General features: G+C 42.9%; 1 protein-coding gene across 8 annotated transcripts in view; it reads left to right on the top strand.

Annotated features, from left to right (window-relative positions):
• Window positions 1-16,717, top strand: part of PRUNE2 (prune homolog 2 with BCH domain) — a 307,490-nt gene that overhangs the window by 223,021 nt on the left and 67,752 nt on the right. For all 8 annotated transcript variants that reach the window (XR_014474498.1, XR_014474497.1, XM_083186134.1 and 5 more), the window contains exon 12: window positions 16,321-16,497. Coding sequence is in view for 6 of the 8 variants with exons in the window: in XM_083186134.1 (XP_083042260.1) it covers window positions 16,321-16,497 (177 nt within the window). In the remaining 2 variants the exon portion in view is untranslated. The remainder of the gene's footprint in view (window positions 1-16,320; window positions 16,498-16,717) is intronic.

Genomic DNA, 16,717 nt, shown 5'->3' with positions numbered 1-16,717 from the left:
CATTTCAAAATACAATGTAGCTGCCAATAAAATTTCCAACATAATAAAGAAAAACTATAAATTACTTAGTACTGACCCGATATTGAGTGCCACTTTAAATAAAAAAGAACCAACTGTCATATTTAAACGTGCACGCAATTTAAAAAATATTTTAGCACCAAGCTTCTTTAAGGGCTCTATAGAGAAGAAGACCGGGGCTACACAAAGCACTATAGCAGGACCAAAAATAACAGGTTTTTTCAGGTGTAATCATGCCCAGTGTACGACGTGCAAGCACGTAATGAACAAAACTCAAAAAATCACAGCTTCTAATCATGAAAAGATCTATAACATAGAGACGTTCATCAACTGTACAACTAATTATGTAATCTATTTATTAATATGTCCTTGTAACACCTACTATGTAGGACGCACTATTCGCCCCCTCAAGACTAGAGTCTTGGAACATAGGAGGAACATAGTGAAGAAACTCATGAACCACAGTGTACCCCGCCACTTTGCAGAACATCATGGTGGGGACCCTGTGGGTCTTAGAGTGATAGGTTTGGAACATATAGCTCATACCAGCCGTGGAGGAGATCGCTTCAGGACTCTATGTCGACAAGAGGCGGCATGGATCCTGAAGTTACAGACTCTTAAACCCCACGGTATGAATGAGACTATAGATCTTGAATTTATTTAAACAATTAATCATAAACCCTCTGATAAACCTCTAAAAATTCACAAATCAATAAATAAAAAATAAATAATAAAAATTAAAAACAAAAAATAAAAAACAACAAAAAACAAATAAAGAAATTTCGAGAAGCTAATACATAGTTGTGAAATAACCTTTTCTAAGAAATTGTGTATCCCTTTCCCCACAAATTGCTAAAAATTGATAAAAATTGATAAAAAAATTTGTTATATATATATAAAAAACTGTTAAAAACATAAAAAATCGTTTAGAATCACATAAAATTATTATATCGGTCTCTGTACTAAAGAAGAAGCAACTCCCTATTCCTGTGTATAAATATACAAAAAGAACTAACTTAAAAATGTTCCATTGAAATAATGAATGATTTTCGTACTCTCTCCACTGTCTCGCTCTTGTGTGTGCTCCAAAATCTACCCCACCGGCATGCACTGTTCCATTATGGTATGGGACCCAATCTAATGTCGGGTGTATTCGTATATCTCGGATAGTGCACTGGTCTCAAATGTGGGATGCATATGCTCTAATATTCACCTAATGCATTGTCACAAATATTGAACATTGTATCCCACACGTATAGAGAGAGATATATATGTTTGCTGATATGTTCTCTTTCGCATATACCAGAACGGATATATGTGCATACACCATTTATCTTGACACATCGAATGTTTATGTATGATTTAATGTAATTGCTTTGTGTGCCTCTGTGTCTAAATATCATTGTAGGCTGCGCGCACATCTTAGCGATATATCGCGACTTTAATAAGGAAAACTTTGATATTTATACGTTATCATGCACTATCTGTGTATTATTTATGCGGGGTGTCTAACCTCGCTTTTTAAGTCTTTGTTACTCTATCTCTAGTTATATCAATTTGTTTAAGATACATCCTACCTATAGTAGTAATAATATTATTATATATAGGTTTGAACATAGTCGGATACAAGACAATTTAATATTATATTAAAGGTGCATTCTATATGACTAAGGATCCCATTAACAGTCTGTCAGTGTGACTTTTCTTAAATCAGGATATGAATAAATATTCGAGGTGTGTATCTTACGGACACATCAAAATATAATGGGAAACGCATTGCGCGCCCCTTGAAATGTCTGTATACACTATAGACTTATGTGTATCAGCAATCTTATTTGCTGTTGCTCTAAATGTATTCTGTATTTTTTATTTGTATAATTATAATTGTTTCTGTTTTTGTTTTTATTTTTATTTCATTTTATTTTATTTTTATTTTTATTTTATTTTATTTTCATCTTTATTCATTTTTTACTAATATTCTTTTGTTGATTTTATTTTATTTTCTTTATTGTAATTATATATATATTATATATGCAAGCATGTGCTAAAAGAATATATCGCTATTTGTGCAGAAAATAGCCAAATAGGAAAGCTGTAATAATTGCTGCAGCTGAGTCTTAAAGTGAAATACTGAAATGTAGCTGCTAATTGTGTAGCCATAGACAACTGGCCACACACACCTGTGTACAAAATCAAGGTATAAAACCAGCCCACAGAGCTGCACTCCCTATCCCCAATTGAAAAAGCTGCCGTAGTGCGGCGAAACGCGTCTTGGAAGGAGCCCCGCTGCCGCCATTTGAACCAGTGGACCTGGAGGTAAATCTCAATTACTGAGTCCTATTACATCCACCCCACCTCGGTCCCTGGCAACTACCTACAGGCGCAGCAGCGGCTTTTTGTGGAAGACGGCAGCAGATTTTGAACTCTCGGCAACATACAGCTGCCCCGTGTCTCTAGTGGAGCGCAGGAGACCGACACTTCTAAACAGCCTCTGCCCGCGTCAGTGTCCAGCGGCTTGTGTTTGGCTGTCTGGCCGACACAGCCGCTCCGATAACATCTACACAGCACGCAGGGCATTTGGCGTGGTCCACTTTTCCCCTACCAAGCTTTGTTGCAGAGATCGCAAGCTGCCGACTTTATCGACACAAGTGTCGACCACAGTGTCACACCACCTATCCTGCTGGTATTTAAAAGCCTTTGGAAAATTACCTCTGTGGATTACAAATACCCTGTTGGGTCATTCTACAGCCTTTTTCCTTTATCCCCACGAAGTGTTGGCGATTCATCCCCCAATTGGGACATCATTTCCTGGCTTCATATGCGCATATGAAAAGAAATCAATTAACCAGGACTTGGTAACTATATACTGCACTTTAAACAGTTGCTAATATTGCACATGCTTTTTAATAATAACATTTTTATATATATATTTATTTTTGTATTGTCCTTTTCTTCCTTTTTTATATATTTTTTTTTTTTTTTTTTCATTTTTATTTATTTTTATTATTTTTTACTTTTATTTTTATTTTTATTATTTGTGTTTTGATTTGATTACATTTTTAGGTGTATTATATCTTATCTATTCATTTTATTTATTTTCTTGTGTATATCCTGTGTCTATTAATTTGAATAAATGCAAATAATGTTTGCATGATATGTTCATTCAATAAATTTTATATTTGTGTGCAAGAGGCGCCTACTGGTATCTCTTTTTTCTCTGTAAACTCTTGCTTTTTGGGGGCGGCAACCCCCTCCTAGAGGGCAGCCATTTGCACACAGCACACACACATTAACCCACAGCGCTCAGAATCTCTTGTTGCTTTGTACATGTTGTACGTTGTCAGTGCTTTACGTTTTTCTGTAATTATGTTGTTCATAACACTAAACCCTCACTCAAAGTCAGCATTGTTTGCTGCAGGAGTGTCTGCAGCAAGAAATTATTTTCTTACTTTTTCTGGAACAATACGTCCTGCAGAAAGCTTATATTCAACAAATTCCAGGTGTGTTTTATAAAGCTCTTTGTCTCCAAACCGTGGATTATCTGAATGACCTTCCCAAGATTCAGGATTCAGAACAACGAGACAGCGAATCAGGCTGTGATATGTAGTTTCTCTGTCTTTGGTTGTGCTTTGTGTTGCTTTGTTAGCAGTGGTGGTAAATAACTTGCACTTCATTTTATAAACAACAGGTTTAATAAATTGAGAAGAGTTTATTGTTGAACTTTTCCCAATGCATGTCAATTGAATGTTTTGGAACATCATTCCCAATTCAATGTCCTCCGTCTATTCACTGTAAAACCCAGGATTTCTTATTAGGCTTTCAATTCGCTGCACACAGAATTTTATTTTGTTGTCAGCTTTTGGACCCCCCGTTTTGGAGGGTTTTACTGCATTTTTAAATGTACTAATACCCGGCCGCCCCATCTTCACCGGCATGCACTGCTCTCCATGTTGAAGCCACCCAACGAACATTAAGAACTGGCAATTAATTTTTTTAAGCAATACATTCCTGCCATTATCATGTGCACTAAGCTCACGTACATTTCTGGGTGATTGACTCTAAAAAGAATATTAGGAGCCTAAAAATGACCTGGGGCGAAATGTAATAGGGTGCGATTTTTTAGACATGTGCGATTTTTGGTCAAAAACGGCCGAAATCGCACATTTTCCGAAAATCGCACATTTAATAGGTTAAAAATCGCGGTAAAAAGCGCACTTTTTACCGCGAAATCGCACATTTTAAAGATGCGATTTTCAGTCACACTGAAAATCGCATCCAGATGTTTTCCCATAGGAAACTATAGAACTCGCATATGTAATAGGATGCGAGTTCTAAAGTCGCATATGGGACCTTACCAAAAAACGCAAAAAAAATAGACCAGCTTCTTGCTGGCGATTTTTACAGAACCATGCACAAATCTGTGTGATCTGTGCATGGTTCTGTCCAAAAAAAGGCTAAAAGTTAAAGTAAAAAAAAAAAACGGCGTGGGGTCCCCCCTCCAGAGCATAACCAGCCCCGGGCTGAAAGAGCCGGTCCTGGTTTCATAAAATCACAGGAACAAACAAGTTGGGGTTCCGTGCATTTTATAAAACCAGCACCAGGCTCAAGGGCCGGTCCTGGTTCCCAAAATACGGGGGACAAAATGACTAGGGGTCCCCCGTATTTCAAGAACCAGCACCGGGCCCAACCAGCCAGCAGGGTAATGCCACAGCCGGGGGGAGACTTTTTATACAAGTCCCCCCGGCCAAAGCATTTAGCCCTCTGACCGGTCAGCATGGGCAGGGGTCCTGGGGGAGTGGGGACCCCCCCAAAGAAGGGGTCCCCCCCCTCCAGAACTTACCAGCCCATGCTGAAGCCCGGGGCTGTCCTCGATGCCCCTGGGCGGTGGGCATCGAGCTGATATTTGGTGTAAAAAAATAGATAAACTATTGTTTTTTACTGTGGCACTACAAGTGCCAGCAAGCCTCCCCAGCAAGCTGGGACTTGGAGAACCACAAGTCCCAGCCTGCTGGGCATTAAAGGGCCCGCTGGCACTTGTAGTTCCACAGTTAAAAAAATAGTGCACAAAACACACTGACACACATTTTAAATAAAACTTTAATACACACATTACACACATACTAATACTTACCTATCTTCTTCCCGTAGGTAGCCCTGGTCCTGATGTCCTCCGGTCCTGTGTCGGCGTTCCTCTTCATGTCGACGTCCTTCTTGAAGTCGACGTCCCTGTCGGCGATGGCGTCCGGTGTCCGGGTCCGACGAAATCCATGGAGGAAGCTGTGGAAGGAAACCATACTCACCTGTCCCAGCGCGACGTAGTCCAGGTAAGGGTCTTGGAAAAAAAACAAACCGACACCCGAATCCAAGCGGACACGACGGAGACGCACGGTGTTTACATTGTGCGGCTCCGCCTCCCGAATGCCGCTATTGGCCGCCTTGCGGCCTAGCGGCTCCTGATTGGCCGCTAGGCCGCAAGGCGGCCAATAGCGGCATTCGGGAGGCGGAGCCGCACGATGTAAACACCGTGCGTCTCCGTCGTGTCCGCTTGGATTCGGGTGTCGGTTTGTTTTTTTTCCAAGACCCTTACCTGGACTACGTCGCGCTGGGACAGGTGAGTATGGTTTCCTTCCACAGCTTCCTCCATGGATTTCGTCGGACCCGGACACCGGACGCCATCGCCGACAGGGACGTCGACTTCAAGAAGGACGTCGACATGAAGAGGAACGCCGACACAGGACCGGAGGACATCAGGACCAGGGCTACCTACGGGAAGAAGATAGGTAAGTATTAGTATGTGTGTAATGTGTGTATTAAAGTTTTATTTAAAATGTGTGTCAGTGTGTTTTGTGCACTATTTTTTTAACTGTGGAACTACAAGTGCCAGCGGGCCCTTTAATGCCCAGCAGGCTGGGACTTGTGGTTCTCCAAGTCCCAGCTTGCTGGGGAGGCTTGCTGGCACTTGTAGTGCCACAGTAAAAAACAATAGTTTATCTATTTTTTTACACCAAATATCAGCTCGATGCCCACCGCCCAGGGGCATCGAGGACAGCCCCGGGCTTCAGCATGGGCTGGTAAGTTCTGGAGGGGGGGGACCCCTTCTTTGGGGGGGTCCCCACTCCCCCAGGACCCCTGCCCATGCTGACCGGTCAGAGGGCTAAATGCTTTGGCCGGGGGGACTTGTATAAAAAGTCTCCCCCCGGCTGTGGCATTACCCTGCTGGCTGGTTGGGCCCGGTGCTGGTTCTTGAAATACGGGGGACCCCTAGTCATTTTGTCCCCCGTATTTTGGGAACCAGGACCGGCCCTTGAGCCTGGTGCTGGTTTTATAAAATGCACGGAACCCCAACTTGTTTGTTCCTGTGATTTTATGAAACCAGGACCGGCTCTTTCAGCCCGGGGCTGGTTATGCTCTGGAGGGGGGACCCCACGCCGTTTTTTTTTTTATTTTATTTTTTTACCCAAAATCGCATATATGAAAATGCGCACATTTTCATGACTGAAAATGCGCACATTTTCATGACTGGAAATCGCGGCAAATCGCATTTTTTGCCGCTAATTCGCATCTCATTACATATGCGAATTCGCGGCAAAAAACGCGATTTTTAAAGGTGCGATTTCTGGCGAGTTTGGAACTCGTCCAAAAATCGCACCCTATTACATTTCGCCCCTGAAGTCATTTGTACCTCCAGTAACCTCTACTGCCTGATCCACAGCCAGATCAAGCCTGTGGTTCAGGCAATGCCATAAAATTAATTTGGAAAATTATTTTTCCTACACCAGCATTAACTCCAAGCATGACATTTGCACCATCACTACAAAAACGAATAGATCTCGGTCAACACCAAAGTAAAACCATAATGAAACAAACATTTAAGTATTTCTATCTTTACATTCTCTACGGATAAACTTTCTAGCTCGATCCAATCCAAGGAAATGCTATTGCACTCATAATACCATCAACACTGCATTTAAAAAAAACAAGAGTAGGTTTTTGAGCAAGTGTAGTAGCTTCATCAACAAACAAATTGATCTTAGAGTTTTGGGTTATTACATGAGGCACAATTTTTAATTTCAGCAGAAACAGGCTCAATAATGTTTCCACACACCATTCCGCTTTGAAGCAAACGCCCAATCTGAAGTCACTTTTTTCAGGTCAATCAAACTCTCATGGTCAGTATATGGCCGATTCATTTTTGCAATGTATTAAGCAGTTTTCAAAGCTGCTTCTTTACTATTTGCATTAATGTTTATCAAAATATCCTTTTTAGCTATTTCTAAAATTGTGGATGCTTCATAGTGAGCAGAGCTTTTTCTGTGATAACAAATGTTTTTGTGAAGAGATGTGAGCTTTGTTTCCTTATTTTTACCAAAGGTTACAGTGTTACATTCTGCCCATCGAGAAGCAATATTTATTCCTCGAGAGGCGAAAATCTTCAAATTTGAAACTTCGCTACAAATTCTACAACCTATTTTTCCATTGAAAGCAAAAATAGCCAATCATGTCTTTTCTTGAATTCATTAAATTGATTTTTGGACCACACAGCTGGATATTGCTTTCCTTCAGTCAACACTTCCTGTGATTCAGCTGATGTTTCAGCAACTTCCTCCTGACTTTTAGCGGACAAATGTGTACAAGCCGCTTGCTGATACTACAAAAGGCCATCATCGTTAATGTAAAGAGCAGCTATTTAGTAGCACTCTGTCTTTTGGGAAATATTCTTATGAGCATTGCTATATGTCTTGCAGCCACCTGTTATGTGTGATACATCATATAGCCGTGCTCTAAGTGATGCATGATTCCCATAACTAGTAACTGATTTACACACGGGCAGGAGATAAGAGCACAGCAATGAACACAAATAGGAGCACAGCAATGAACCGTTGGACCGTCATCATCCGGCACCCAATATAATAAATACAGTGTGAGATTTGAACAGTTCTGAGATTTTGATGATGTAATATTAACATTTAGAGAAGCCTATCTTTTTACAGTGCAGAGCCTGGTGTGTTTTGTATTGCAAAAAAAAAATGCTGCTTTAAGTCTTGCTAATAAATCCTTCTTCACTCCCAACAGAACACATATTGGTTCTCCATTTTGATTTTAATAAAAATTCAAGGACACTGTTCGAACAAACGTTGTACCCTCTTGGCAAAAATGAAGTGTCATGACGGCACAATGCGATCCTACGCATTCGCAGTGATCGCTCTCCGGGTGATGTGTTATGGCGGTATGGGGTACCGCCGCAGTATGTTTTAGCGGTACGCCGTACTACGGCACACCACCACACTTGCACCACTGATTGGAACTGGCTTAGAGCTAGTTTTAAAGATGGTGTGCGTACCCACACAGTGTGGGTTTCCTTTTTTTTTGTTTCATAAACTCTGCCTGGTAAAGCTAGTGAATGGAATATATGATCCTATGATCTTTTCCCAACTTATGCACACTATTTTCACACTATTGATCTAAAATTTTAGGACCTGGGGCTGGTTATTAATTTTGCAAATGTTCCTATTTTTATCGAAATACTGTATAATGCTTCTAAAACATTGCTGGTTTGCATGGGGATGGTGGTGGGGGGGTTTTGCTTTTTTGAGGCAATAAGCATAGACCCAGGGTCATAACTACTCCCCCTAATACCCCTCTCACATTACAGCTAAAACACGGTAAATTGCCAATTTTAAATGGCTTTAAAACGTTTCTAGCTGTAATGTGGAAGGTCCAGAGATAATTTACCGTTTTTAAAATACCTGTAATCCAAAACGGATTAAAAGCAGTGTCCTACCCGTTTCAGAGCCAATCCATTTGTAGTGTGAGTGGCTCTGAAACGGTATTTACAAGTCATGAGCAGGTCACAGAGGGTGATAGGCTATCTCCCTTGTGATCTCACCAGGCACAGGCAGGAAGTAAAGAGCAGAGAGGAGACTTTTTTAACCCAGTGCATACTGTGCAGGTGTTGGGATCATTTGGTCAACAGTCCTTAGGTCAACACTGTTGGGTCAACATGCTGGAAGGTCAACAGGTGTCTAGGTCAACATTGCAGAAGGTCAACATGAGTCTAGGTCAAAATGGCAGAAGGTCAACAGGGTTCTAGGTCGACAGGGTTCTAGGTCGACATGGGTTTAGGTCGACATGGGTTAGGTCGACATGTCGTTAGGTCCACATGGCTTTTTTCATGGGCCGACGTGCCGGCAGGCGCTATTTCATGCCCTACCATCCACTAGGGCATGGTGGGAGAATAAAATAGTGTGCTGAGCGCAGGGAGGCACCGTGCCCGAAGCATTTCGAACGAAGCGAGCGATGCGAAGGGCTGCGGTTCACTTCCAACTGTATCCATTTCGACTGTGTCGACATTCGGGTCATAAAACTGAAAAAACCCATGTCGACCTAACGACCTGTCGACCTAACCCATGTCGACCTAACGCATGTGTCGACCTAAACCCATGTTGACCTTGTCCCATGTCGACCTAGACACCTGTTGACATTCACCCATGTTGACCTAGATCCCTGTCGTCCTTGCCCCCTGCCGACCCAACGGTGTCGACCTAAGTATGGTTGATAAAACGATACACACCCTTTAAAATGACATCCACTGTTTTCTATGGGTGAAATGGGTTGAATGTGAATTGTACAAAAACGGTACTGAAATGGTAATATACCAGTTACAAAATGCAATGTGAAAGGGGTTTAACTGGCTTTAGACCCATTTTAAGAAACATTTACAAAAATAAGTTGAAGGCAGGTCTGTAATGTGAAAGCAGCATAACATGCCACATTCATGCTGCTTTCCCACTGCAGACCAGTTTAAAGTACAGGTTGAGTATCCCGTATCCAAAATGCTCGGGACCAGGAGAATTTTGGATAACGGATTATTCAGTATTTCGGAATATTTTAATATTTCAATGATGTATTTTGAAGTATCTTGCATTTATGCTGTATAAACACATAATATACACACAAATATATTTTATTACCACATAAAATACACACAAACATAATTTAATTGTTCAAAAAACAAGGTTTCAAAACGTGAAACAAAATGTGTGTACTATCTCAGCACTGAATTTGAATGCCAAGCAATCATTGTCTTGCACATATATAGTGCCAGTTACATATCATGTCCCCAGTGATGCTGTTACATATGTCCCCAGTGAGTTTTTAGCAAAAAAAAAATTTTTTTTCACTTTCTGGAATGTCCGTATTTCGGAATAATTCGGATAACGGATATTCGGATACGGGATACTCGACCTGTACTGGTAATCTTAAATGGTATTTAAAACGGTATTAGCATTCCCACTGCAGCAGATTACCGTTTTAAATACCATTTAAGTACCATCCATTCCCATTGCAGTGAACTGTGTAAAATGTAGAGTGCCTAACCCCCCCCCAGTGTAAAGAGTGCCTAATCCCTCCCCCCCCCCCCAGTGTAAAGAGTGCCTAACCCCCCCCCCCCCTACCTGCCCTGTGCCCCCACCTCCCCTCCCCTTGTACTTACCTGCACGGGGATGCAGGGCAGTGGGGAGGCAGCGGGGGTCCATGCAGGGTACAGGCAGTCCCAGTGCCTGATGAGAACTAGTAGTTCTCACTTTGCGCATATGTAATGAGTGCACGTGCATAATAATGAGCCGCTCATTACATATGCACATATGTAATGAGCGGCTCTTTATTATGCACGTGCACACATTACACATGCACAAAGTGAGAACTACTAGGTCTCATCAGGCACTGGGACTGCCTGGAGACTAAATAACGTTTTAAGAGGCATTCCCACTGCTTTAAAAACGGGTTGAAATACCATTTAGCTTTAAACGGTATTTCAACTCTGGCACTTTCCCACTGCAGCCTTAAAACGGTAAATTGCGCTGAAAATCGGCAATTTACCGTTTTTTAACTGCAGTGGGAAAGGGGCATCACACTCTGATTTACATATATTTAGTGTTTACAGGTATGGCATTGGTAAAGCTTAAGCCATCCGTGTGTGTGTGTTATTGTGTGTTATTGTTTAAAATATTTAAATCATGATTTCTAATTCTGTCTGTACAAATGTAGCGCCGCTCATTCAGCCTGCCTATGGCGGTTGTACCGCCAGCCCGCCAATGGCGGTCCACGGCGCAAGGCGTCGCAATACATTTTAACAGCTTGGTGATTGGTGGTGGCTTTGCCGGATGAGTGCAATATCAGTAATCATCCACCAGATGTCACTTTTTGAATTCTTCACTGCGCATGCGTGAAATGTGTGCTGCAGCATGTGCATGAACTGTGCATGAACTGACTACAGTATTAACAAGCTCTGTAGCGCAGGAACTACTTTGCTACTACTGTACTGTCCAGTAGATAGACACCAATAAATACAATTACATTGAAGTGCGTTACACTATTTTATAACTTGAGCCACGGATACTAATGCATTTCATGGGTTTGGCCGAAAGGCGCTAGGATGAAGTGGAAGCTTTGGCCGCTCTTATCAGGTGTTTAGGCTAGTGGATATGTGCGCCGCTCTGCATGTTGTACATCAAAGTACAGTATGCCTGAGCTTGATTATTAAAGGGAACTTATTTTTTTTCCCAACAATTTTACAGTAGGTCAGTTACTGTATATTTAACACACAAAAAATCCTGCCTCCCAATAAAGCTTTCTGTGCGTCTGCACGGACACGGATGCTAGTGCGTCTGCACGGGCACAGAGCGGTGCAGTTATCCACTACCCTACGCCACCCGGTGATGTGTATAGTCTGTAGAGTGCTCCTTATTAGTAGCATCTCGGACACTCCCATTGTGGTTTAGCGCTATTGGAGAAACCTGAGTCCCGGGAGCGTCTTAGATACTCCCATTGTGGATTAGTGTTGGAGGTACAGTAATGTATTCAGCTCAAGTCAACCCCCGCCTCCCCTACCTGGAAGACACTGTAATTCAATGCATGAGGCTCAGAGTGGCACAGTTATCGGTACTTGTTTTCTAGCAAGGCGCCACCAATTTTAATTGTATTGATCGGGGCCGCAAAAATCGCCCAATTTTACATTGGAATCAATGTAAAATGTTCCCTAAAGACCCCAATTTGACATTGATTTTAATGTAAAAAGCCCCAAAACCCCCCATTTAGATAGGAACCCCCCCCCCCCCCCCGATGGGTGAAATGGGCCTCCATTGTTAACGCCACCCCACTATTGACGCCAACCCGAAAAGTGGCGAGCGCTGCGAGCCCGCGAGGGGGTGGCGGTACGCGTCCTCCGACCTTTTCATACCCCCACTATCCAAGTTTTATATATAGTGTGGCGAGCGCAGCGAGCCACCAAGCCCAAAGCATGGCGAGCGCAGCGAGCCCCGCAAAGGGACGCGCATTACTTCACGGGTATACGCATCCCCTCACGGGGCTCGCTGCGCTCGCCGCTCTTCTGGCTCGTTGCGCTCGCCACACTATATAAAGTCAACTCCACGCTGACGTGGATAGTGGGGGTATGAAAAGGTCGGATAACGCGTACCACCGCCCATCGCGGGCTCGCTGTGCTCGCCACGCTTCGGGTTGGCGTCAATAGTGGGGTGGCGTTAACAATGGGGGGCCATTAACCATACTTAATACCCATGAGGTGGCATACACTATGAGAAATTGGCCTTATTGGCCCTTTTCCCATTGTTCCCTATGTAAAATCAGGTTGATCGCGTCCATCGCATCAGATGCCATTATAATAGCATGCGGCCGACGCGATCAACGCGATTTTAACTTTAAAACTAATTTAACATTGTTCTCTATGGGAATATCGCGTTGATCGCGTCGGTCGCATCGCGGCCCTTTATAATGGGCCGCGATGGACGCTATCAACGCGATTTTGTCTTTACCGGCAAATTATGCTGGTAATTGATAGAAAATTGGGTCCATCACGTCGATCGCATGCCTTAAGTACCTTAACTTAAGGCATGCGATCAACTCCGACGGGCGCCGTGCTAGGAAACAAGTACCCAGTTATCCACTACTCTACGCAACCTGGCGATGTGTATTGTCTGTAGAACGCTCCTAATCAGTGGCAGCCATAGTGCTGTTGTAGAAACCTGTGTCGTGGGAGCATCTCAGACACTCCCAATGTTCACTGTTTTACTACACTACTTTACTGTCCAAATGTTCTACACTACTTTAATGCCCCAATGTTCATGTGTTCAAAATATTCAGCATCGGCTACATGAATGTGAAGGTTACTATTTGCCTATGGGAACCGTAACACTACACAGCCCATTTCTTTGTATTGTACAGTACAGTGGTAGCCGCAGTGATGTTCAAGGGTATGAAACGCACACGCGTCTCATACTGTAGTATACCTGTACGTGTAAGCGCGCTGCACTTGGTGAATGCCTGGGTTCCACCGGTACAGTATTTGCGCTGGCCGCAAGAATGAGAGGCGCTCCATCTGTATTTTGCATTTTCATTGCAAGACAAGACATAAAAGAACCTGCTAATCAAACTCACTATTATTAGAATTCGTCTATATAGTGGCAGGATATGCAATAGAGCATTACAATATGGGAAAAACTGAAGTTACAGTAAACAAGAAGAGGTATTCATTAGCAGACAGAAAAGTGGTAAGAGGGCGCTACGCTGAAGGCTACACACTATGCAGCATGCCAAGAAATGCTGAATCTGGAAACAAAAGACTATTTGGTACTTATGTAGTATCTGGGCTGCCGATTTTTTGATTGTATGCCTTAAGTTAAGGCATACAATCAGATGCGATGCGATGCGATATCGCATCGCATCGCATCCGATATCGGATGCGATATCGGATGCGATGACCCGATTTTTCCATAGGAATCAATGTTAAAATGATTCCTATGGAAAAATGGGTCCTTTTCATACCCCTACTATCCAAGTGGGCATGGAGTTGGATATAAACCTGTGGCGAGCCACCGAGCCCGAAGCGTGGCGAGCGAAGCGAGCCCCGCGAGGGGACGGTATTCGTCCCCTCGCGGGGCTCGCTTCGCTCGCCACGCTTCGGGCTCGGTGGCTCGCTACGCTCGCCACAGGTTTATATCCAACTCCATGCCCACTTGGATAGTAGGGGTATGAAAAGGACCCATTTTTCCCATTGAATTCCATGTTAAAATGGACTCAGTCCATTTTAACATTGATTCCTATGGAAAAATCGGGTCATCGCATCGCATCGCATCGAATCGCATGGTCGCATGCGATGCGATCTCCCGATCCGACCCGATTTAGAAATCGGCAGCCCAGTTACTACATAAGTACCGACTATTTCAATATTTGCTTAGTAGAGGAACCAGGAGCAGAAGATACATCAGATGTACTCCTAATTTGGCAATTCCTCTGTTTCTGTGCAGCACACAATTGCTCCATTGTCTGCTATTATGTGACCTTTTCCTCTGGATCACTGGAGCACAGAACATGTAATAAGCACAGCTGGGAGAGCTTTGTTAATGCAACTTGCCCAGGCATGGTTTGATCATGATTACTCTGACAAAGGCTAGGTGATCTTTGTTTTGTTTGTAGCCATTAACTTATGTCAACAGTTTTAATATGATTGTGGATGACTTGCATATATCACAGTTTAAACTCTTACTAATACTGTATTTGCATTCATAGATTGTTGGCAGTTTCCTGGGCTGACAGTTATAAACCACAGGAACACATGATGTGATTAACACAAAGAATTAAGGGCAAACAATGTTTATTTATAGAACTAATTCATGCAGGTATTACTATTGATGCAATACAGTCAGTGGCGTAACTATGGAGGGTGCATCCGGTGCAGCTGCTATGGGGTCTGGCCAATTCAGGGGGCCCCAAAGTCCAGTAATACGAGGGAGGCGGGTATCGCCGGGACCCCAAACTAACTGAGCCTAGTAGAGAGGGGAAACACTCGTGAGATGATTGTGACATCACAGGAGCAGGAATCTCTGCAGCGGCGGGCGCGCAGAAGCAGCAGAGAGATTCTTGCTTCAAGTGCTTGCTCTCAGCACCCGTTACCCGCGCACCTCTTCCCAGCTCAGCCTGTGATCAGGCGGAATTCTTACTGACTGGTGCTCGGGGGAAGGTGCATGAACCCCCAGGGGCGGATTTAGGAGTGAGGGCGCCCGTAGGCACAACAATAATGGCCGCCCCCCTGCCTAATTGTATTCTTTTTATTGATTATTTATAAGCCCTCATTTGATAGAATAGAATAAGTAAGTAGGACAGATTACAGGGACAGTATCTGCATGCCCCACTCTATACAAGATGGAATATGGAACAGTACAGTGGATATTGTGCAGTTACTGGTACATTTCAGGCTGACAGCACCAACAGAAGCATCCAAGTGCCGCCCCCAAACATGTGCCTAATGGTAAATTCGGCACTGTGAACCCCCCGGCACTGACCTTCACTGCAAGGACTCAGGACCTGCTGTCCCCAGTCCCTGCCACAGCACAGGCAATCGGGTAGAGCTGGCAGTGAGTAAATGAAAAAAAAAGAAGAATGTTACTCTTATTACAGCCATCGAGTCACCTCTCTCACCACCGTCTGGGAAGACACAATGTGGTAAATGTGGTTGCTATGGGCAACATCCCATCTATAATAGAACTCCCATCTTAGTAAATTTACCCCAATGAATGTACTTTGGGCCTTATTCTAGTTCACTCTTTCTGACAAAATCCTTCTTAGATGGAAAAAATCATGTGCACTGCAGGGGGGGCAGATGTAACATGTGCAGAGATAATTAGATTTGGGTGAGTTATTCTGTTTCTGTGCAGGGTAAATACTGGCTGCTTTATTTTTACACTGCAATATAGATCTCACTTTGAAGTAAAACCCCACCCAAATCTAATTCTCTCTGCACAAGTTGCATCTGCCCCACCTGCAGTGCACATGGTTTTGTCCATCTAAGAATGATTTTGTCAGAAAGAGTGAACTAGTATAAGGTCCTTTGTTTGTTATGGCGGTTATTAGAGTACTCTGTATGGTGGCAAAAAAGATGCTCTTTGTATTGTGTGTTGGCCAGCAGGATGTTCCCTGTATTGTATGGTAGGATATTAAGGATGCCCTACAGGTATAATCCCCCATGGCCGCCACAAATATAATCTTTGCATTGAATGGTGGCCACTAGGATGCTCTTTGTATTGATTGATGTTACGAAATACACAATTTGTGTTCTATAACGGTCCCAAAGATGTTCTTTGAGTTGTGTAGCAATCATGCTCCCTTAATTGTTTGTCAGCCACTAGGACATTCTGTGTATTATAGGGGCACAGAGAAAGCATATGCTAACATATCTATATTACATATCTCAATAGGTTGTGAAATCCTTCTGTATTATTGTTTCTATAGATGATCGCCCGGCACTTGGACATTTGGTTCCGGAGGATTTTGAATCTATAAAGGAGTACACCGCAGAAGAAGAGAGGGCAGATAACAGGCTATGGAGGACCGTCATAATTGGGGAACAGGAGCAAAGAATCAATATGAAAGTCATTGAGCCATACACAAAAGTGATTTCACATGGAGGTATGAAAATCAGTGGTAACATAAACACAACCAAGTTGTTTTAATCTTTATTCTTATTTTAATATAAGCTATATTATAAATGCATGGCTTTGATCTAGATATATTAACCCTTATTTAAGATTTGTACCACAATAATGTAACATGTGTAATAATTAACAGAACGTTGATTCAATTTGTTCCTGCAGTACCATGAATTTGTGCATGATATTAAGGGGGAAAT

This window comes from Crinia signifera, chromosome 1, assembly GCF_055691185.1.
Source record: "Crinia signifera chromosome 1, ASM5569118v1, whole genome shotgun sequence".
In the NCBI taxonomy this organism is placed as follows: Eukaryota; Metazoa; Chordata; class Amphibia; order Anura; family Myobatrachidae; genus Crinia; species Crinia signifera.
This window is presented reverse-complemented; position numbering and strand designations above follow the sequence as displayed.